The sequence below is a fragment of the Canis lupus genome, chromosome 4 (genome assembly GCF_011100685.1).
Source record: "Canis lupus familiaris isolate Mischka breed German Shepherd chromosome 4, alternate assembly UU_Cfam_GSD_1.0, whole genome shotgun sequence".
Lineage (NCBI taxonomy): Eukaryota > Metazoa > Chordata > Mammalia > Carnivora > Canidae > Canis > Canis lupus.
Window position 1 is genome coordinate 44,360,591 of NC_049225.1, and position 22,840 is coordinate 44,383,430.

The window sequence follows — 22,840 nt, forward strand, 5'->3', positions numbered from 1 at the left end:
AATGCTTCCCCAACTTTACTGTGCATGTGAATTATCCAGGAATCTTGCCAAAAGGCAGATTCTGATTTAGTAGTTTGGTGGAGGGAAGAGGAAGGCAGGGGTGGAGTAGGTGGCCTGAGAATCTGCTTTTGCAACAAGCTTCCAGGTGATCCTGATGTTGCCTGAATCATACTTTGAGTAGAGAGGGCTCGAGGGACTGAGGTGAGAGAAATTGAGTTTGCCTCTAGGGCTCGCTAACAAGAAATCCTAAGATTGCTTAGAAATGACAGCCACTGGCCCAGCAGGGGCACTCTTACTATATTTTGGCCACTCCTGATTACATCTGAAGAGAATGTATATCTTTCATTTAGAAAGTACTGAAAAGGTTAAGTAACCCAGAATCATTGATTTTGGGGGGATAAAAATGGCCTCAAACTTGAGGCAATTGGGAGATTCTTGCCTCCCCTGGTCAACTATTCTAGTATTTTATGGAATAATGAGAAAGGGATTCAGGGATGACCATAGGGACTGAGCCCCACTCTTATGAAGGAGGTCACAGCCCTGTCTGCAAGTGACTGCTGTAATGGCGAGGCAAGAAAGGAAGAAATAGAAATGGAACCTGTGCCGAGGTGAGTACAGGTGAGAGGTTCAAGCTGAGCAAGCCCCTGTTTAATGACTTAGATGACCAGGACAGCCTTCAAAAGTCTTGACTTGTACCCTGAAGGGACCTCTTTTTACTGTTGCTCCAACCTGACCCTTTCTGATATGGAGACCTGAATCTGCCACTTTGAGACACAGGGAATTATGTAGAGAGAATTCATTGGCTGTTTCAGCCAATAGGCCAAATAGGAGGATGTTTCTCCATGTGCTTGAGTTTTAGGCAAAATTCCCTACCCAGATGACTTAATTTCAGGCAAGGTAGAAATGAATCACTGCATTTCCAATTCATAAATAATGATTAGCTGTGATGCCAGTGGGATGATTTTGTCCACTTCAACAGCACTCTTTCTTTTTTCTTTTGGAATAAAATCAGACAATACATTCTTTTTGCCATTACCAAGTGTCTAGAACTTTCCCCTCCTTTAACGGTAATAGTGATGAGCATGTTATTTAAATAACATTTTCTTTCAGATATTCCTCCCTCCCAGCGAGAATGGGAGCATGAGGAGAGAACTCAGAGAGTCAAAGATTTTAAATGTTTTATGGTAAAGTGTATCAGGTCATCTTAAAAAGAGCAGTGTGAATAAGGGAAAGTCCCAGCTGAGTGGGGGCAGCATATTCACCTACCTTGTCAAGGTAGGAGTAGCTCCACACTTTCCCATCAGCAAACATGCGGGACACAATTCGGCCTTGCTTGTCGATGTCTGTCCTTTCACTCATAGCCCCACGCTGAAGGCCAGCCAAGCGACCATTGAAGAAGTATGAGACGTTGACTGCTGCCAGCCCACTGCTGGGGAGCCAGAGGAATGGGCGGCCCACCTGGTCATAAATGATCCTCAGGGTGAACTTCCGGTGATCATCATAGATCTTTTCTGTTCGAATATTCCGGTCATAATCAATGGACAAGAGATTTCTTCCATGGACCTAGGAAAACACAATGGGCTTTATTTGAGAGACATCACCTGGGCATGTTAGCTTCTATGGAGGATATGGCTGACATGGCCAGGAAGCAAGTGTGCACTGGAGGAAGAACTAACCTTGAAGTTATTTAGAGCAGTATTTTCTAAACTCCTTTACATCACGGTACATAAAGAAAATGGTAATATTTGTAGGGTGCACTAGGACACAGAAATGAGGCTTATGGTCAGAGATGACTAAGCTGGGCATGGCTTCTGTGACCAGTTATGTAGGCCAGGCACTGTACAATTATAAGGAGTGTCATCCTGTTGTAGAAAGTGTGAATGGTGAAAATTGTGCACTGTATCAATTAGCCACACACAATAGCCCTGGACACTGGGGTTCTGACTGCCCTGCTTGGCCACTGTGAAGGGCAAGATAAGATTTATATATTTGTACACTTCCAACCCTTTTTTGGCACATCATCAGCTAAGTAGCTAAAGATCTTTAAGAGTAGGTGTGAAGATTTCTTCTGAAACCTCAAGTAAAGGTATCTAGGAGGGTGGGGGAGTATATCTTAGAAATTAGTATTTTGCAAAGATCTGGGAATAGGAAAGCTTGTTGCTATGTGAACCTTGTATGTCTATCTAGAGAAAAATCTCTTGCCACTGTCAAGGATGCAAGACATCAGTGGGGAGACCTCAAGAGGGCTGGAGAATTCCAACAAAGGAACTGATTTACTTAGATTTGAAAGGAATAATGGAACACATCTAGACATAATTTAATATTTATTTAGAAGTTGATCTGATCAGAGGAGAGAGCCTGTCCCAGAAGGCAGAGCTGGGTGACTAGACTCTGGTTAGGGGCAGAGGAGAGGGACTCTTGAGATTCAGCTAGTCCTGAGTGGATGGCTGGAAATGAATAAAATGAGGCTGACTGAGCCAAGTCTCTTTCAACATAATTGACTGCAAATCCAGACATCCCTGGGGTGACCACTGAAGTCAAGGGAAGATGTAAACAGGCAGAAGGAAGAGAAGTGGAGAGATATCTGGTATCTCCTTACCTTACATAATAATTCAATAGCACCTAACAATAACAGTGATGATGGTGATGTTGGTGGTGGTGGTAATAACTTTAAACATGTTGGGGTTAGTATCCATAGGCATTGTGTTAGGCAATTTGCATCTCCTGTCTGAGTTGGTGCTCACAAGGACCACTTGACAAATAAGGAAACTGAACCTGAAGTAGAGAGGTTACATACTTGCTCAAGGTCACATAACAATGAAGTAGTAGGGTTGGTCTGGAACTTAGGTCTTCACACTTGAACCAGTTAACACTTAAACATTTAATCAGTTTTACTGATTCCTGTATTTCTGTATATATACAGAGTGCCCTGACTTGTCAAATGATGAAGAAACTGTAAAGCATTGCCACAGCTCTGGGGGCTCCATATTGTAGCTTGATAGGGAGAAAAGGAATAATTCTAATACTACAGACATCTGTATTCTAGGGAGCAGCACTGTTACCCAGCTAAAGAACTACATTTCACAGCTTTCTTTGGAGATAGGGGTGGCGAATGTGATGTAAGTGGTAGTTGTCAGCTGGGTCTCCTGGGAACCTTAAAGGAAGCTGACTCCACTAAGAAATAGGTACCCATTTGTTCTTCCCACTTTCCTCCCTTTCTCTGGGTGGAAGATGTCTATGATTCTTAGAACTCTAGCATTCACATTATAAATATGGGGTGACTTTGAGGATGGGAGCCTCAAGGATGATGGCGCATACAGAGAAAGTCTAGATCCCTGTTGATTAGGTATCTTCAATGGTCATCCAGACCAGCCATTAATGGCTTACCTCTAGACTCCTTTTAGGTCATAACAAATAATAAGGCCATATTTTATTTAAGCTATTTTTGTTTCTAATCCCTGTTAATAGCAATTGAAACTAATCTAAAATGATATAAGCCCCTCATGCTTTGACAGGAACTGTGCTAGGTACTTTACATACCTTATCCCAGTTTAATTATCATAGACACAGGTAGAAATTATTTTATGTATGGGCAGTTGAGCTCACAGGGGGTCAAAAATCTAGACAAGTGGTGGAGGCTCTATCTGAACCAGGACTACTTGATTCTTCAAACTATTGCTGTTTCTATAGAGTCATCTCAGAAAGAAAAGGATAAGACATTTGAGATAAAATATTTCAGAAAGAAAATGTGTTAAAGCATGGAGATAGGAATAAAGGAGGTGAGTTCTTAGGATTACAGGGCACCCAACTTCAAGTGGAATATTCATATAACCAAACATGCAGCCATGGTGAAAAACAGACAAGAAAGCAAAGGTGGAGGGAGTGGTAGAATTTTTAAAAAACAGGTCCAAAAGTTAATGCTGTCAGAATTATTAGGATCTTGACCCCAAATTAGAGTCATCATATCCAAAGCAAACTACAAGGTGGAGTCAGAATGATCACTTCCTCTGGAAACAGAAGTTTGGCCACGTTGGGTTGCTTCATTTGGGACAAGTGCAGAAGGCCATCAAGATTTTTAATCCTATGAGTTGAAAATTTCAGTTCAAGACCTTGCCAACATTTTATTAGGCAGAATGAATAATGTGCCAACAATGAGGATGGATTTTCAGGGTTTCCTGAACCAACTGCTGGTGACTTCTTACCATGCCTATGTATTTCCCATCTCCTTGGTCATCCTTCTATCCTCTTTCCCTTTCCTTACTAGTTCCTCTTTTTGCTTCTCTTTGTTAATATCATACAGCTTCCTGTGCATTATTATTTATTGAACATTAAACTCTGCTAGTCTCAGGCTTGGTGCCTATTCTGGAATGCAGGGATGAACAAAACCAACAAAGCAATGTGTCCTGAGAATTTATGATGGGCTTGGTGTGTTCTCAGAGCTACCCATTTTATTTAATCCTCACAACCCTCTCAGGCAAGCACTATTATCTCCCCTTTACACACAAGGTACAGATAGGTTTAAGTGCCTTGTTCAAGCTTATACAAATAGTAAGTGGTAGAGCCAGGATCTCAATCTAGAACTCTGTGTCTTCATCCTTAGGCTGTACCACCTCTCTGACCAGCTGCTTTCCATCAGGCATGCAATTCTAAACAACCTGGGATGCTCTCTCAAAGCACTGCTGCTGGGCTGACTCTACAGCTGCTGAATCAGCCCTCTAGAGAATAGGGGCTGGGTGATTCTGGTGTGTATTCATGGTTAAAATATACTTGGAGTGATATAAATCCCTATCTTCAGTTACCTGAGTGAGGCTAACAGGCAAATCATATATATAACCATGATATAATCATGTGTGTATCTATCTGTATATCTATCTGCATATATATATATATATATATGAATATATACTGTAACATGTAACCATGGGAAAGAACATGTAAATCATATATATAAGCATGACTATTGTTATAACAATTAATATTAGTATGTGAGGCTGCTAAGATGGCAGAAGGAACTGAATAGTGGGCAAAACCAGAAGAGGGGTCCCTAACCTCTGGCTGCCAACATTTGGGTTTATTGCTACTACTTAGAGCTGACAAGGCCCTCCCCTAGCCTGGGTGCACCAACCATAAAGAAGTAATAAGTGTTTACCGTTAGACATTGATAATTTAAGGTGGGATTTTAATTTCCCAATTTACCACATCCTTGGGAATGGGATTTTGTTACAGCATTGGTTCAAATTAACTTCCTCCTGAGACACCTGGGTGGCTCAGCAGGTGAGCTTCTTTGGCTCAGGGTGTGATCCTGGAGTCCCCAGGATCAAGTCCCACATCAGGCTCTCTGCAGGGAGTCTACTTCTCCCGCTGCCTATGTCTCTGCCTCTCTCTGTCTGTGTCTCTCATGAATAAATAAATAAGATCTTAAAAAAAAATTAACTTCCTCCTCCTAACTTTTTTGAGATGTAGTCAATATACATCACTGTATACATTTAAATTATATAGTATAATAGGCTGTGGGTATAATGAAATGATTTCCTTAATAAGTTTAGTTAATATCTGTCATCTCATGGGCACCTGGGTGGCTCAGTGGTTGAGCATCTGCCTTCAGCTCAGGTTGTGATCCCAAAGTCCTGGGATTGAGTCCCACATCGGGTTCCCTCAGGGAGCCTATTTTTACCTCTGCCTATGTCTCTGCCTCTTCCTCTCTCATGAATAAATAAAAAAAAATTTAAATAAAAAAAATTGGTCATCTCATATAATGTTTTTTTTTTTTTGTTAAGATTTTCACTTTGTGATGAGAATTCTTAGGATTTTACTCTCAACAGCTTCTCTAAATATCACACAGTAGCGTTATCTATAGTCACCATGTGTGAATTATATCCTTAGTACTTATTTAGCTTATTACTGGGAATCTGTACCTTTTGACCACCTTCCTCCAATTCTCCTTCACCTACCCTCCACCTCTGGTAACCACAAATCTGATTTCTTTTTCTGTGAGTCTTCATTTTTATTTATTTTTAAAGATTTCACACATAAATGAGATAATACAGTATTTGTCTTTTTCTGACTTATTTAACTTAGCATAATATCATCAAGAGTCATCCATGTCATTGCAAATGGCAAGATTTTCTCATTTTTTTTTTTATGGCTGAATAACGTTCCATTGTAAAGTGTAAACAACTTTTCATCCCTTCATCTGTTGATGAACACACAGGCTATTTCCATGTCTTGGCTATTATGAATAATGCTGCAATGGACATGGGAATACAGATAGATCTTTGACATACTGTTTTTGTTTCTTTTGGATATATTCTCAGAGGTAGAATTGCTGGATTATATATTACTTATTTTTTTAAAGGTTTTATTTTTTAAAGATTTTATTTATTCATTAGAGACTCAGAGAGAGAGGGAGAGAGAGGCAGAGACACAGGCAGAGGGAGAAGCAGGCTCCACGCAGGGAGCCCAACATGGGACTCGATCCCGGGTCTCCAGGATCACACCCTGGACTCCAGGCGGCCCTAAACTGCTGCGCTCCTGGGGCTGCCCTATATTACTTATTTTAAAAATTTTGAGGATCCTCCACATTGTTTTCCATAGTGCCTGCACCAATTTACAGTCCTACCAATAGTGCACAAGAGTTCCCTTTTCTTTACATCCTTGCCAGCATTTAATCTTTATCTGTTTGATGGCCATCCTAACAGATGTGAGGTGTTACTGTGGTTTTGATTTGCATTACTCTCACAGTTAGCGATGTTGAGAATCTTTTCATGTAAAAATGTCTGTTCAGTTACTTTGCCCATTTTCATTATGTATGTATGCATTTATGTATGTATATATTCATTCAAGTAATCTCTATGCCCATGTGAGGCTCAAACTCATGACTCTGCGATAAAAGTAACATGCTAAATTGACTGAGCTGGCCAGGTGACCCCCTTTGACAATTTTTAAATTATATTATTTTAATTTTGCTATTGAGTTGTAGGAGATTTTTTTTTAAGGTTTTTGTTTATTTGAGAGTAAGCGAGCAAGAAAGAACATGTGTGGAGAGGGACAGAGGGAGAAGTAGGCTCCCCACTGAGCATGGAGCCCAATGTGGGGTTGGATCCTAGGACCTCGCATCATGCTGAGCTGAAGGCAGCTGCTTAACCAACTGAGCCACCCAGGCACCACAATGAATTTTTTTTTTTAAATATCTTCTATTTTTTTTATTTGTTTATCATAGTCACAGAGAGAGAGAGAGAGAGAGAGAGAGAGAGAGAGAGGCAGAGACATAGGCAGAGGGAGAAGCAGGCTCCATGCACCAGGAGCCCGACGTGGGATTCAATCCCGGGTCTCCAGGATCACGCACTGGGCCAAAGGCAGGCGCCAAACCGCTGCACCACCCAGGGATCCCCACAATGAATTTTTTTTTTAATTTATTTTGGAGGGCAGCCCCAATGGCCCAGTGGTTTGGCGCCACCTTCGGCCTGGGGTGTGATCCTGGAGACCCGGGCTCAAGTCCCGCATCAGGCTCCCTGCATGGAGGCTGCTTCTCTCCCTCTGACTCTGTCTCTGCCTCTCTCTCTCTCTGTCATGAATAAATAAATATATATATTTTTTAGATTTTAATTATTTACTCACGAGAGACACACAGAGAGAGGCAGAGACACAGGCAGAGGGAGAAGCAGGCACCACGCAGGGAGCCTGATGCGGGACTTGATCCTGGGACTCCAGGATCACGCCTGGAGCTGAAAGCGGTGCTAAAACGCTGAGCCACCCGGGCTGCCCATAAATAAAATCTTTAAAAAAATACTTAAACCTCACAGCTTTTGGTAGTATTGGCGTTTTTTATAAAAAGATTATTTATTCATGAGAGACACAGAGAGATGCAGAGACATGGGCAGAGGGAGGAGAAGTAGGATCCTAATGGGGAGCCTGAGGCAGGACTTGATCCTGGGACCCCATAATGATGATCTAAGCCAAAGACAGATGCTCAACCACTGAGCCACCCAGGTGCCCTGGTAGTATTGACATTTTAATAATATTAATTCTTCCAATCCATGAACACAATATACCATTCTATTTGTGTCTTCTTTGATTTCTTCCATCAAGGTCTTAATGGTTTTCCGAGGAGAAATCTTTTACTTCCTGAGTTAAAATCAATTCCTAAATATTTTATTGTTGCTGTTGCTATTGTAAATGGGATCATTTTCTTAATTTTAAGATAATTCATTTTAAGTGTATTGAAATGCTACAGATGCTTTATGTTAATTTTGCATCTTGCAACTTTGTTGAATTAATTAATTAGATCTCATTTCAGTTTTTTTTTTATGGAGTCTTGATGATTTTCTCTCTATAAAATCATATCATCTGCAAATAGAGACCATTTTACTTGTTCCTAAGTTTGATGCCTTTTATTTATTTTTCTTGCATAATTGCTGTGGCTAGGATTTCTAGTACCATGTAAATTAGGAATAGTAAGAGTGAGTATCTTTGTATGATGTTAGCTGCGGGCTTGTCATAAGTGGCTTTTACTATGTTGGGATACATTCCTTCTTGAGTTTTTTTAAAATAACAAATGGATATTGACTTTTGTCAAATGTTTTTCTGCATCTATTGAGATGATCATATGATTTTAAAAATTCTGTTATTGTGATATATTACATTGCTTATTTGTGTATGTCAAGCTATCTCTGGATCCCTAAAATACATCCCACTTGATCCTGGTGAATGATCCTTTTAATGTGCTTGTTGCTGAATTCAATTTATTAGTATTTCATTGATAATTTTTGTATCTATATTCATCAGGGATATTGGTCTGCAGTTTCCTTTTCTGGTAGTATTTTTTTTTTCTTCTGATTTTGGTATCTGGTTTATTTAGGTTAATGCTGGCCTCCTAAAATGAGTTTGAGAGTGTTCCCTCCTTTTTGACTTTTTGGAAGAGTTCTCGAAGGGTTGGTGTTAATTCCTTTTTTAAAGTTTTGTAAAATTCACCAGTAAAACCTTTGGGTCTGGTCTTTTCTTCTTTGGGAGATTTTTTATTACTGATTCAATCTTTTATCCATTTAAGAGTTTATCCATTTCTCTAGGTTGTGCAGTTTATTAGCATATAGTTATTCATAGTAGCCTCTTAATGAGCCTTTGTATTTCTGTGGTATCAGTTATTATTATTTATTATTTTAGACTTTGGTAAAACCTCTTATATTAAGGATATAGACTTCTGCTCTTTACACTCATAAAATGGGATAATTGCAAAGAGGATGGTCATGGACTACAGAAATAACATTATTTGTAAGGAGAAATAAATAAAATCCTAGGTAATGGTATTTTCCCTATAGCCCAGTGTGCCTACTCTGTTGAAAACTTTAGTTCTCAAAGCAATGTATAGGTGTGATAGCAATCATTCCTGTTTAAGGGGTAACATTTAATGCAACCTTTTATCCCCTTTAAAATGCACAGTGTTTTATCCTAGGCTCAAAGCTGAGTATTCCCATCATTTTAATAATTGTTTAGGCATGTCCTATGACAATTATATTGAATTTCCTCAGACAGCCCCCCCCCACCAGTACTGCCCCTATGTTCTGCTTGTCCATATTCCCTTCACCTTTCCTCTGCTATGATCATGGGTATCTCTGCTTGTACTTGAAAGTAAAAAGCAGTTCCAGGTTACAGCAAACTCCACAGCCTTGCTCCACACTATGGCCTCTGCTGAAGAGACAGAACAGGGAGAAGCACGAAGACCATCATGGTAGAGATCAGGCACTACCAGAAGCTCAGCTTGAGTTTTAAAAAGAGGCTCTTAGACATATTCCCAGCAGATAAGTCTTCACTGGCTTGGAGAACAGGAAGGACTACTCTACAAACATCACTGTGTTTGAATTTCTAGAAGCCACCCAGGCCAAGAAGACATCCCTGCAGTGCTTCACCACACATTCATTGCTGCAGTACTCATTGTCCCAGTCCTTACTCACAACGGAAGGGTTCTCACAGCTGGACCTCACACATCGAGGCTGGGGTGAGAGTGTCACAGGAGACCCACTCACCAATTCAACATCCATTTGAGAAGGAGATTCAACCTCAGGAATTACATCTGTGATCATTTCACAGATCATCTCAGGAGAGGTTTCCTCTACTGTATGGACCTCAGGGTTGTTGTTCACAGGCTACTCAGGACTACTTTCCACAGTTGGTGGGACTAAGGTTGTCTGCATTTTGAGAGTGGGTGGAGGTACAATCTTGATCTGCAGAGGAGGTGGCTGTTGCTGTAAATTGATTCGAACTTTCTAGGGTGGAGGCTGTTGCATGGCCTGAAGTGGGGGAGGCTGCTGCAGAATGGTCACATGCTGCTGAGTGCAGGGCTGAGGCATCTGTTGCAGTGGAGGGGGTTGTAGTCGAGGTGGAGGCAGTTGCATAGAAGCAGTGGCCGCTGCCGCCGCCTGCAACACTGAGCGAGTGACAATTTGGGCTTGTTGACTGGGCTGGATAGTGGCTGTACTGGTTTGGATTCCCTGGGAGGTCACCACTGTGGCTGGGATAACGGTAACCATCCCTCCTAGAGAAATAGTAATAGAAGAGGGTAACATCTGTTTGGTAGTAATCAACTTGGTGATATTGGGCTGACCTCCGGCCCCAGAAGATGCCTGGTTTGCCACATAGGAGGAAAGAGTGGAGTTAATGACAATGGAAGGGAACAGGGCAGGGGGCTCTGTTGTGGCTGGAGCTGGAGATGCTGGGTCAACAGTAGCCATAGGAGGTGGAGAAGGCGTCTGTCATGGTGACACTGGATCCAATTCTACTGTTTCCACAGTGGCCTGACACTCTTGATTATCTTTATATGCAGCCAGAGCCTTCAGATACTCTTTCTTGGCAGCTTCAGTTTTCCTCTTATACACCTGTTTTTGCTCTTCTCCAAGACTATCCCACATGGAGGCCACAATTTTTGAAACCTTCCCAAAAGTGGCATTGGGATTTTGTCCCTTGAGGGCAGCCTGTGTATCATGAAAGAATAAAGCATATGCCGAAACTGGCTTCTGAGGTTTATTAGGATCTTTCTTTTTTTTCGTCTTTGGGGCCTTATGCTTTTTTCCTGCTTCCGCCACAATGGCCTTCTGGCTGGAAACTTGCTTCTGGAAATCCTCAATACCATCCTCATGAAGTGAACTAGTAGGTGTAGGGGTGGTTGAAAGATGATCCTCAGGTGACTGGGCAGGTGGCAGGATGGTGCCACCCCCTAAGCTCAAACCAAGTTGAGAACTCAGTTCTGACTGATCAGCGGTGGTCAACCGGCTATGCTCCATCAAGCCAGATGTCATGTCTGTCATTGGTACATCAATTGTAACAGGTGGGTTGGCACTATACTGAGTTCCTATAGAATGGTCCAAGTCCATGGTCAAGCCCCCACTCAGGAGCCCCCCTGCCCTGCTCCAGTAAGCAATGGGTCATGCCCACAGGCATGTCCAATGTCTGGATCCCATACTGGGCTGAAAAGCTGCCATCCTGAGAGGAGGAGGGGTCTTCCAGGTCCCCAAAGTGGCCAACCACATCCGAGACACCAGTGAGGGGTCAGAATCCAAGGAGATAGGTGGGATTTCAAATTCCTCATCTCCCAAGCTTGGTGTATGGAATGTCTCAGCCCCCGACAGGAAGGGATTGTCCGCTCATTGTCATTTCCTCTTGGAAACTCCATCTTCACATAACGGCTACCACCATCTCAGCCGCCTCATTGCTCCCCCCGCCCCCACCGGACTCCTGTGGTATCAGTTATAATGTCTCCTTTTTCATCTATAGTTTTGTTGATTTGGGTCCTCTATTTTCCTTGGTTGATGTAGTAAAGGTTTGTCATTTTAAAATATCATTTCAAAGGACCTATTTTTAGTTTGGTTAATCTTTTTTATTGTTTGCCTATTCTCTATTTATTTCTGCTTTTCATTTCCTTCCTTCTAGTAACTTTGGGTTCAGGATGTCCTTTTTCTAGTTCTTAAGGTATAGAATTAGATTGCATATTTGGGGGGTGGGGAGTCTTTCTTCTTTTTAAACTTAAAAAAATTTTTTTTTCTTTTCTTTTTTTTTTTTTTTAATTTTTATTTATTTATGATAGAGAGAGAGAGAGAGAGAGAGAGGCAGAGACACAGGCAGAGGAAGAAGCAGGCCCCATGCAGGGAGTCTGATGTGGGACTCGATCCCAGGACTCCAGGATCATGCCCTGGGCTGAAGGCAAGCACTAAACTGCTGAGCCACCCAGGGATCCCCTAATTTTGTTAATATAACATGTCACGATGACTGATTTTAAGATGTTGAAATATATTTGTATTTCTGGATAAAAACCCCTACTTACTTATGGTGTATAACCCTTTAATGTATTGTTGAATTTGGTTTGCTAGTATTTTGTGGATAATTTTTACACTTATGGTCATCAGGGATATTACCTGTAGTTTTCTTTTCTTGTAGTGTCCTTATCTAATCTTGGTATCAGGGTAATGCTGGCCTCATAAAAGGAGTTTGGAAGAGTTTGTTCCTTTTCCATTTTTGGAAGAGTCTTATAAGGATTGGTATTAATTCTTTGAATATTTGGTAGAATTCACCAGTGAATTCCATACCACCATTAACATATTATAGAATCTAACAATGACTACATATTTACCATTAAAAGGAGTTTTATAATTTCTTATTTTTTTAAATTTTATTTTTAAGTAATTTCTACACATAACACGGGGCTTGAACCTACAACTCCAAGATTAAGAGTCACATGCTTGACCCACCCCACTGAGCCAGCCAGGTGGCCATCTTTTTAAATTTTTTTTTATATGAGTTAGGATCCTTTTATTTCTATTTAAAGAATTTCCTTTAGCATTTATTGTAAGGCAGGTATAGTGCCTTCCTCAGGTTTTGTTTGTTCAGGAAAGTCTATATTCCCTTGAGCAGAACTTCTTTTTTCTTTCTGCTCTCAAAATTCTTTGTCTTTGATTTTTTTTAAAGTAATCTTTATACCCAACGTGGTCTTGAACTCATGACCCCAAGATCAAGAGTTGCATGCTTTGCTGACTGAGCCAGCTAGGCACCTCCATGTCTTTGACTTTTGACAATATAATTATAATGTGTCTTGGTGTTGGCCTATTTATGTTCAAGTATTTGGGAGCCTTTGGGCCCCATGGATGTCTATTTCTCTCTCCAGGTTTGAGAAATTTTCAGCCATTGTTGCTTTAAATATATATCTCTTTGTCTTCTCCTTCTGGAATTCCCCTAATGCAAGTATTGTTTCTTATGAATATGTCCCATAAATTCTGTAGGCTTTCACCACTCCTTTTCATTCTTTTTTCTTTTTACTACCATTCTTTTTTCTTTTTTACTGGGCAATTTCAAATGTCCTATCTTCCAGGTTATTGATCCTTCTGCATGATCAAGTCTACTTTTTTTTTTTAAAAGATTTTATTTATTTATTCATGAGAGACACACACAGAGAGAGAGAGAGAGAGAGAGAGAGAGAGAGAGAGAGAGAGAGAGAGGCAGAGACACAGGCAGAGGGAGAAGCAGGCGCCATGCAGGGAGCGCGATGTGGGACTCGATCCCAGGTCTCCAGGATCACGCCCTGGACTGAAGGCGGCACTAAACTGCTGAGCCACCCAGGCTGCTCTCAAGTCTATTTTTTTTTAAATTTATTCATAAAGACACAGAAAGAGAGAGAGGCAGAGACACAGGCAGAGGGAGAAGCAAGCACCATATAGGGAGCCCGACGTGGGACTCGATCCCGGGTTTCCAGGATCACGCCCTGGGCTGCAGGTGGCGCTAAACCACTGCGCCACCGGGGCTGCCGGGGCTGCCCCCTCAAGTCTACTTTTGAAGCACTCTACTGAATTCTTCAGTCATTGTATTTTTCAGGTCTAGTTTTTTTTTCCCCCTTTGGTTTCTATTTCTTTGTTGAACTCATTGAACTCATTTTGTTCATTCATCATTTTCCTAATTTTGTTCAGTTGTCTAAGTGTTCTTATAGTTCTCTAAACTTCAAGAGGACTATTCTTAATTCTTTGACAGTTAATAAATATCCATTTCTTTAAGGTCAGTTATAGGAACTTCATTAGTTTCCTTTGGTGGTGTCATATTTACTTGATTTATTGTGATCCTCAATTCCTTACATTTGTATCTGCACATTTGAGTAAGTAGTCTCCTCCTCAAGATTTTAAAGATTTGCTTTGGTAGAGGCAATTCTTCATTAGTCAGCCCAATTTGGGTTTCTGGATGTGCCTGCTGGTAATGTCTTTGGACAGGAATGTCTTGCTTCAGGGTTAATTTCTGGGCAAGGCAACTGCCTGAACTTTGAGGTCAGGGTGAGGGGGTGAGGAAGTGTGCTGCTGGCTGATAATAGTTGGTATGGACTATTGGCTTGGTTCTTTGTCCAGTTGAGGCTGTAGGATGGGCACCATGGTTCCTCAGTTCTTTGGTCAGGCTTACTAGACTGTTGGGACTGGGTACTATATTCAGTCAGAATATAGTTATATAGGCTATAAGTTAGCTTCTCTGCCCTGGAAGGACAACAGGATGGGATCTAAATCCTTCAAAGCTTGTTGTTTGGAGACTCAAATCAGGGAAGAATTTGCACTAAATTCCCTGTCTTGATTGGGGGTACTCTTTTTGTTCTTCAGTTGGGGAAAGATAGCTGTGCTTTCTTTTCAAGTGCCATTGTAAGAAGGGCTATGCAGCTTTCTGTGTGCTCTGGTTAGGTTCCATGGTAGAGCAGGCTGAAGGCTGTATTCAGCAATAATCAGAGCTATGAATTCGTTTCCTTGTCTAGGTGCAGCAGGACTAATTCCAAAACTTGCAAGGCTCTTTGTGGTCTTGATTCAAGCCAACTCTTCCTCCAAGTTCCCTGACTGAATAGGGCCACTGGCTTTGCTCTGTAGCCTATCAGTTTGTGTGCCTGCATTTTGGCTTGAGCTTGCTGAGGTAAGTAACCTCCAGGCATTCCGCCAGCCCTTCTGGCCAGTCAGGGGGTAAGTTACCCTCAGTAGTGGGTGTGGCTTTGATTCAGCTTCTTTGCCTGGGTACAGTGGGAGGGCCCACTCTAAGAACCTTCAAAATTTTCTGAATGGGCTTTCTGGTTGGGAGTAGCCAGGGGTTATCCTAAACAGAGTGGAGTTGTAAACTAACTTCTTTGTGGGCATAGCGGGGGAACTCTTCCTGTCTGGTACTGGCTTTGCTCTGGGGGTGATCGGCTCTGTCTGCCTTCCTCTCAACTTGTCACTACTGGGCTACTCAGCTTTTAGGTGTTTTCACCAGCCCTTCCAGTCAAATTGGGCTGGGAGCCATACTCAGTAGTGCATGGGCAGGGGCTCCAGGGCCAGTGAGACTCCTCATTTAAGGACCTGAATCAGGCAAATTTGCACCCTGCTGAGTTCCATAGTCAGATTACAGCAATAGCTTGGTTCTGCAAATGAGGTGCTGATTGGGAGTACTATTTGGGCTCTGTGGGTAGGAACTTGGTCTGCCAAGATCCATGTGCTGGCTGTTGCAAGCTTCTCCTTTCTTCTCTATTGTAATCAGTTTCCTAGGGGCCAAGCCATGTAGATTCTCCTGTAGTCACCGTTGGGCAAGACTTGAGTAGGGGATTTCACAAAGTAACCCAGAATACTGTGTGCGTGTGTGTGTGCATGTGTGTGTGTGTGTGTGTGTGTGTGTGTGTATAGTGGGGCTGGATGTCCCTTCTGGGCTCTCTTTCCCTCCAGAGGACCTGAAGGCCCACAGAAGAGCTCTTTGCACGCTGTCACACTGGCCTGGGGGAAGGACAATGTGGTCAGTGTGTAGCTGTTCCTCTTAGCCTTCTAATCCAATCTGTCTTGGTCTCTGTGGTTCAGGGGAAAACTTTAGCCTCACTCCCATGTTCTAGAATTGTCTCAGTGGTGTCTTGTCTACCAACAGTTGTTATTCTTATGAGGGGGGAGCAAAGTCAGGGACAATTTATATTGCCATCTTGGTCCTGTCACTCTGTGTTAACTTTTGAAATGTATAATTTCTATTAAAATGCCCAATCCTTCTAATAATTAAATATGATAAATTTACTGGGAGCTAAGCCAAGAAGTTCAGGCCTGTTGTGTGATCTAATCAAGTATCTTTAATTATAAGGGTGCGATTTGTGAAGAGGAGGAGGTACCTCATCTGTGGGTTGTGGGATGTTGGGGGGTTGGACAGGCATGCTCAGTCCTTCCTGGGCATCTGCCCCCAGTTTAGAGTGTGCAGGAGCTTTAATTTAGCCATACTGTTCTCTTATTCTGAATTAAATTACCCATCTAACAATATTTAAATTAACCTTGAGGCTTCCTGGAGAACATAAAAGTTATTTTGAATTATTTTCACTGCCAGGATCAGCACAATTCCCTTCCCAGCCAGCTTGGTAGGTATTCAGTGATAGAGAAACCAATTTTTAAATTAATACAATTTTGTGTTTGTAAGGAAGCCATTATTTTTAATTATCGGGCATTTTCCTCAGCCTGGCTTCCCCAGTTAATAAAACTCAGCTATTTAGCATGGTTTTTATTTTTGCAGAGGGCAGACTTTGGGAAGTAGTTTCCCCTATGGAATCTCCCCCCAGAATGTTTTGATCTCACCAAGCACACGCCTGTCACAAGGAAGCTCGTAAAAAACCCTGAGAAAAGGAAACGCTGTCGTCAAAACGGCCCTGCTGGGCCCATAACCAGTGACTCTAACTTAGCTCGAGGGGCAATGACGGGAGCTGGTGATTTGAGAAACATGAAGGAGGAAATTAACACCGGGCTGGATCCCCTCCAGGAAAAGGCATTGGAGCACAGCAGGAGAGGCTTCAGTGAAGCTTACTGAGGAATATTTTGCCTGTCATGTTTGGAGTGTGGGAAACCCCAAAAAGGTGAAGGAGGGAGGGCATGAGATTTTCCATGGCTGGAGATATTGAAAAGCTGAATTCCTGCCTTAGAGAGTTTAGGTATTCACCTACCCAGAGGGAAAGCCAGGGCTAGATGACATCTTCATTTTCTTCCTGGGTCAGTCCTCTGGGATTTATAAAGCAGCTCTCTCCAGTTGCCATACAACAAGACTCAATGCTACATTGGGATCAGTGCTTGTGCAGACAAAACAACTTGCTATAAATTTAATATTAGCTTAAATAATGCATAATTAGAAGGGTAAGCTTCTGCAAACACATTAAATAATGTATTCCCTAAGCAAACATTATTTTTTGGATGACCTGCTGTTTTGGATGATGGTGAAGTAGAAAGGTGGAAAGATCTGAATTTGAGTTGCAGTTTTGACACTGATTAGCTTTGTCAGTCACTGCAAAGCAGTCTTTTACCTTTAATAACCTCAGTTTCCTTATCTGTAATGGCCTGTGAGCTTCTGGTAGGTGGGGACTGTATTTTTCTTAGTGTCCATATTATTTTTGAAAGTGCTTGGTACTCAACAAATATTAGTGAATAAGGGGGTTGAATCATACCCACTATAAGAACCATGGCAATTCTGATGATCTAATGTTCTAATATGGAAAACTGGGAAGAGAGAATGTAACTGGGACATCTGTGATCTCCAAATAATGGACTTCATTCTAAAGAGCATTTAGAGTCATTCTGGGAGGCTCCCCAAACCTGGAATTAATAGAGGTTGGAAAGAGTGGATTTTCATGACATCAACCTAAAATCCCATTCATTCATTCACTAAATATTTACTGAGCACTTACTATATGCTTGCTACTGTGATCAGCACTTAGGACAGAGCAAGGTAGCTCAATGGTTGAGTGTCTGCCTTTGGCTCAGGGCATGATCCCAGGGTCCCAGGATCGAGTCCTGCATCAGGGTTCCTGCAGGGAGCCTGATTCTTCCTCTGTCTATGTCTCTGTCTCTCTCTCTCTCTGTGTGTCTCTCATGAATAAATAAAATCTTTTTTTAAGAAAAGAGCAAGACATTTATGGTCCTTGCTCTTATGGAAGTTACAGAGGAGGGTAAAGACACATGAGCCAACAGTGAAAACATTAGAGCTATAATGAGAGTAAACATAGCGAAGAAACTACGGGAAGGAGGAAGGACACTTAGAACTAGGCTCACAAGGACTGTGTCCTAGAGGAAGTGCTATCTCAGTGGGAGCTTCAAAGATGACTAAGACTTTACAGGTGAGGGCGAGAAGAGTTGGGGAGAATATTCCAGATGGGGAGGTCAGCAAGTGAAAGCTTGAGTAGTAAGCAAAGGCCCTGCTCAGGCAGAGAACTTCATTTCAGATGCTGTGGGAATATTCTAATAGAGGTGGGTGGTCTGTTGGTACATATATGGCAGACAAGAGAGGCATCTGGTATGTAGGCTCAGCCTGGATGACCTGAACAGGCTTGTACTAGTCATCTCTCAACCTGAACTTTCCAGAATCCAAGTATGTTGCATGTCTTCAGCCTCTGAGAAGGAAGGTAGATAGTTTAGTCTGCAGATGAATGCTCCTTTGCATTCGCCAATGTGTCCATCTGGGAAGGACTTGCATATTTCTAAGATCCTTCCCAGGGTCACTAAGGGCCTTTCTCCTTGACCCTGCCCCCAGTTAGTTTGCTCCACCCATACTAGCTCTCCTGCTTAGGATATAAGCAACGGTCTCTTCTGCTTCAGGGCATTTGCACATGCTGATACACTAGCATAGGAGGCTTGCTTCCCATCACATGTCTGGAAAATTCCTACTCTTCAGTTCTCAGCTCAAATGTTTATTTTCTTAGAGTGGCCTAACCTAAATCAGATATTCCCTTTTATCTGCACCCTGTATTTTTCTTCATGGCACCCATCACAATTTCTTTATATTATTTGTTCATTTATTTGATTATTATCTGTTTCTCTTTGCTACGGCACAGGGTCTTTCCACTTTTCCACCATACCTTCCAAAACAGCAAGTCAGCCAAAAGTAATACTTGCTTGGGGAACACATTGCTTAATGCATTTGCAGAGGCTTGCCCTTCTAATGATATATTATTTAAGCTGATATTAAATTTATTACAAGTCCTGTCTGCACAAGCACTGCTCATAATATAACACTGAGTCTTGTCTGTTTTGTTCACCAGTATACACTGAGTGAGTCATACAGTGCCGATGCATAGATGTTTGAAATATAAAATATTGGTGCAGAATGAAAACACTGGCAGGAAGGGGCTGGTAAAATTCACGCTTTCATGGTAACTGTGAATATTAGCAGAGCTACTTGAGTGGGCCTCATGCAGAACTGAGTTCACACGTGTGTGTTTGCATGTACAGCTGCCTCCCACCTCACTCCTGTGTCAATGTCATTTGCCACAAAGGTAAAACTAACACAAAGCAGTGTGTAATTGCAATGTCATATTAATCATATAGAAACCCCAACAAAATTACTAACTCCTACCTCTTCTGGGGAAGGATACTAATGCCAATATCATGATGGAAGATATCTTGGAAGTGATTTTTCTTTTGTTCTGCTGCCTACACATGTAGTTGTTTCTTGCTTCTGCAATCTCTGTGTAAATCATAATCAAGAGGAAATATCCTGGAGGGTGGTTGTATGCTTCCTGTTCAGAGACAATCATGCACTGAATCCATTTCAGGAAGGAGCAGGAGTTTTTTTTTTTTTTTTTTTTTAAGGAGCAGGAGTTTTAAATCTCAGTAGAAGGGGTTGGTTTCTGCTCTCTCTTCCAAAAAAATCTAGAAAGAAGACTTGCTGGTGGGGAAGGTGGGGTGAGGGGGGATGATACATAAACAGATCCTCAAGGCCAGGAGTTTGCCTTATGATCAGTCTCTGGAGGGATGGAGAATGTGGAATATATCTGGGGTGTGTGTGTGTGTGCATGTTTGTGATTTAACCTATTCCTTCCTTCTTTGGGTGTAGCATCCTCTTTCTGTATGGCTTCTCCTGTTTAGGTGGTCCAATACAAGGTACATGTGTCCACATGTGACCTAATACTGGCTGATCATAGATCTGTGCTAGGTCAGTCACCTGAGGTGATTTCTTTTTTTAAGTATAAATGCTGTGGGAGATCCTTTCTTCTATGTTCACTAAGCTAAGCTGATGTCAGCCTGAAGTCACCTTTGGCCAACTCTGACTCCCCAGTGTGAAGAGGTCACTGGTCTACTGTGGAAGTAAATGAGGCCAACTGCCAAGAGAAATAATGCTGGGGGATGGAAGGGGACCATGAGAAAGACAGAAAAAGAGAGGGAGATGTCAGCCTGATGACATCATTTGGATTTGTGGGGGCCCATTAGGCAAGACAATGAATGCCCTTTTTTATTACTCTAGTTTGAGTGGGCTTCCTATCTTTTGCAATAGAAAGATTCCTGACAGATATAGGGGAAATGTGTTTGTGAACTCATTCCTGCTTTGGGTGAGTTAGGGGAGCAGAATTCACACATATGCACCTTCTAAGGAGGAGCCCTCAGGAGGCATGGTCATCACTTCTTCCTTCCTCACTTGTTGTCTGAGTGCTTACCACATGGCACTTGTCACCAGGGACATAGTGGTGAGGTGGTTCCTGTGCTTATGGAGCTTACAGATGCCCTGATGCAACTGTTCCGTGTGTTTTTGAAAGGCCAGAGAGAACAGAGAAAGGAGTGGAGTGGAAAAGACTCTTTCAAATGAGATTCCTTGAGATGTTCTTGGGAGACAAAATGAAAATTATTCTCACATTGAGTTTGGGCAGGGAAGAAGGGACTAATACTCTAAGTTTTGCTGAAGCATCATAAAGCTTTTGGTGGAAGGATGTGGTTCTTTGATGGTCTACCCATCCACCATCTTACATTTCACCAACCTATATGGAAATGTCACTGACACTTTCCTCACCCATGAGATGACCCTGACTGGGTTGCTGAGAAAAAGAGCTACTTAGGTGGCTTAGAATTTCACTGGGCATGGGTCTATCATGGTAGCTTCATTGCGATTTTTGGTTTCCTCTGAATTCTAGGGAAGCTCAGAGCCTTGGGTCCTCACATCACTCCTTTAGCCAGACTCCTAGGAGCTGGACAGTCCCTGAGAAAGGTAGATCTGTTTGCTTCAGTGCTTGATACCCTCCGTTACTTCACCATAGATTCTCTACAAATTCCCTACTTTTAACGAAGGAGCAACAGTTTCTTCCCCATTCCAAGAGGCAGGACCGGGGCTGCCAGCATGTCACATCTCTGTCTTGGGGTTCAGTCCCCAGCCTCTCTCCTTCACAGAGCCTGGCAGGCCAGTTCACAAATTCTAGGTAGCCACTCAGTTTCCCAATCCATATGGTTATCGAGAGGAAGCCTTGAAAGCGAGCATGATACAGCAACTCTGCTACTTGTCAAATCCTGTTAATTATGTGTGCTAAATGTCTCCCCCTCTTTTCTTTCTTTACTCTTAGTGATTTAGTTATTTGTTTGGATTACTGCAGTTGCTTCTATGCTGTCCCTCTCTTCCTATCCTGTCCCCTTCTAATCTATCTTCCTCCACACCTGAGAAAGCTTGAGAGGTCTTCTAAGACGACACATCCCAACACATCACTCTGCTAATTAAACCCTGGAAGAGTTCCCCACAGTCCTCTGGATAAATGTCAGCCTAGCAAAATATTCCGTTCCATGTGCTGCCTCTGGCCAATGTATTCTTTGTTTGTACCACAGTGTAACACATTCCCCTTCCCTCTGGCCAAACTGAGTTAAGGTTTCTTGAAATGCTCTTCCCCTTTTTGACCTCTCTGTTATTTTACAGGCAGCACTTTTGGTCTGGTCACCCCTTCCCCATATCTTTGCTGGGCTAATTCCTACTGCTCTTCAGAACTGATTCCAATTCTTCCGTGAAGCTCATCCTGATAGAGATGGCAGAGACCTTGCTATGTGTTCACCAACTCTTTCATTTTTTTCTCCCTTAGCCATTCAAGAAAGACAACATTTCCTAGGCTTTCTTGCAGTTCAGTTGAAGTGTTCTCACTGGGGTGGGTGAAATGAGCTCTGCTCATTCAGCCCCTTGTCCTTCCAGAGCAACCTTAAAGGTCACTTGCCTCCTGTGGTGGGATCACAAGACAGCAAGTTCAGTGAGTCACCCCTAGGACAAGCTGCCTTTCTTATTGGGACCGTGATGTGGTTGGCTCCTGAGATTGGAGGTCCTATTTGTTATCTGGCCTCAGTCCATCCTTTTCTGATGCAACGAGCTATTGCTTTCCTTGTGACATTGCTTGTATTACAGTTTACACCACACTATTCACATTGTCTTCTCCACTGGAATGCAAACTTCTTGCTGGCAAGGATTTAGTTTTCTTTCTCTAGTCTATTCCATAGCGCTTGGCATATAGTCAGCACTTAGCAAACATGTTTTTTTTTTTTTAAATTATAATATTGCTTTAATTTGCAGCCTAAAACAGAGGAGACTTAAAGAGAAAATTAAAAAGAAATGAGTTAGTTATACACAGGAAAATGATTATAGTTGTAAAATGCAGCATTCTGCTAAGACTCCATTCTAGTAATCTTCTGAACAAATGAATGAAAAATTTCAGGGCCCCATTTGACAATGGAATTCAAGATAGAGTGAAAAGAACCTTAGGACTGGAGGTAAGGAGAGAAGAGCCTGCTTGCCTTGTGTGGGCCAAGGTACCTTTGATTTGAAACTGCAAACTTCCCTGCCCTAGGCTCGCGAAGAGCCTGACTAAAAGGACACTCCCTGGTTCTCTTAATCCACATCATGCTCCATCTTTCTTTTATACCTTCTTCCAATTGCTCCCCTGCAATTTCCAAGAGTTGCTTTTATTTCATTCACTAAACAATTTATGAATTGAATTAAAATAAATGAGATGCAAATAAATTCCAGGCTTTCTCCCTCATTTTCAAATTACATTTTCAGTCCACTCAACCTGTTATAATCTCATAGTGATTTTCATTTAAGAGAGCTAAATGGATATGTGATTATT

General features: G+C 42.0%; 1 protein-coding gene, 1 long non-coding RNA gene and 1 pseudogene across 11 annotated transcripts in view; 1 reads left to right on the forward strand and 2 right to left on the reverse strand.

The window, feature by feature from the left end:
* The window catches only part of LOC119871515, a 51,427-nt gene that overhangs the window by 26,522 nt on the left and 2,065 nt on the right, over nucleotides 1-22,840 (forward strand). The window lies entirely within an intron of this gene.
* TENM2 (teneurin transmembrane protein 2) overlaps nucleotides 1-22,840 on the reverse strand; it is a 644,816-nt gene that overhangs the window by 15,994 nt on the left and 605,982 nt on the right. For all 10 annotated transcript variants that reach the window (XM_038534811.1, XM_038534806.1, XM_038534815.1 and 7 more), the window contains one exon: nucleotides 1,267-1,563. In XM_038534811.1, coding sequence (XP_038390739.1) covers nucleotides 1,267-1,563 — 297 coding nt within the window. The remainder of the gene's footprint in view (nucleotides 1-1,266; nucleotides 1,564-22,840) is intronic.
* On the reverse strand, nucleotides 9,795-11,662 carry LOC100684441 (annotated as a pseudogene).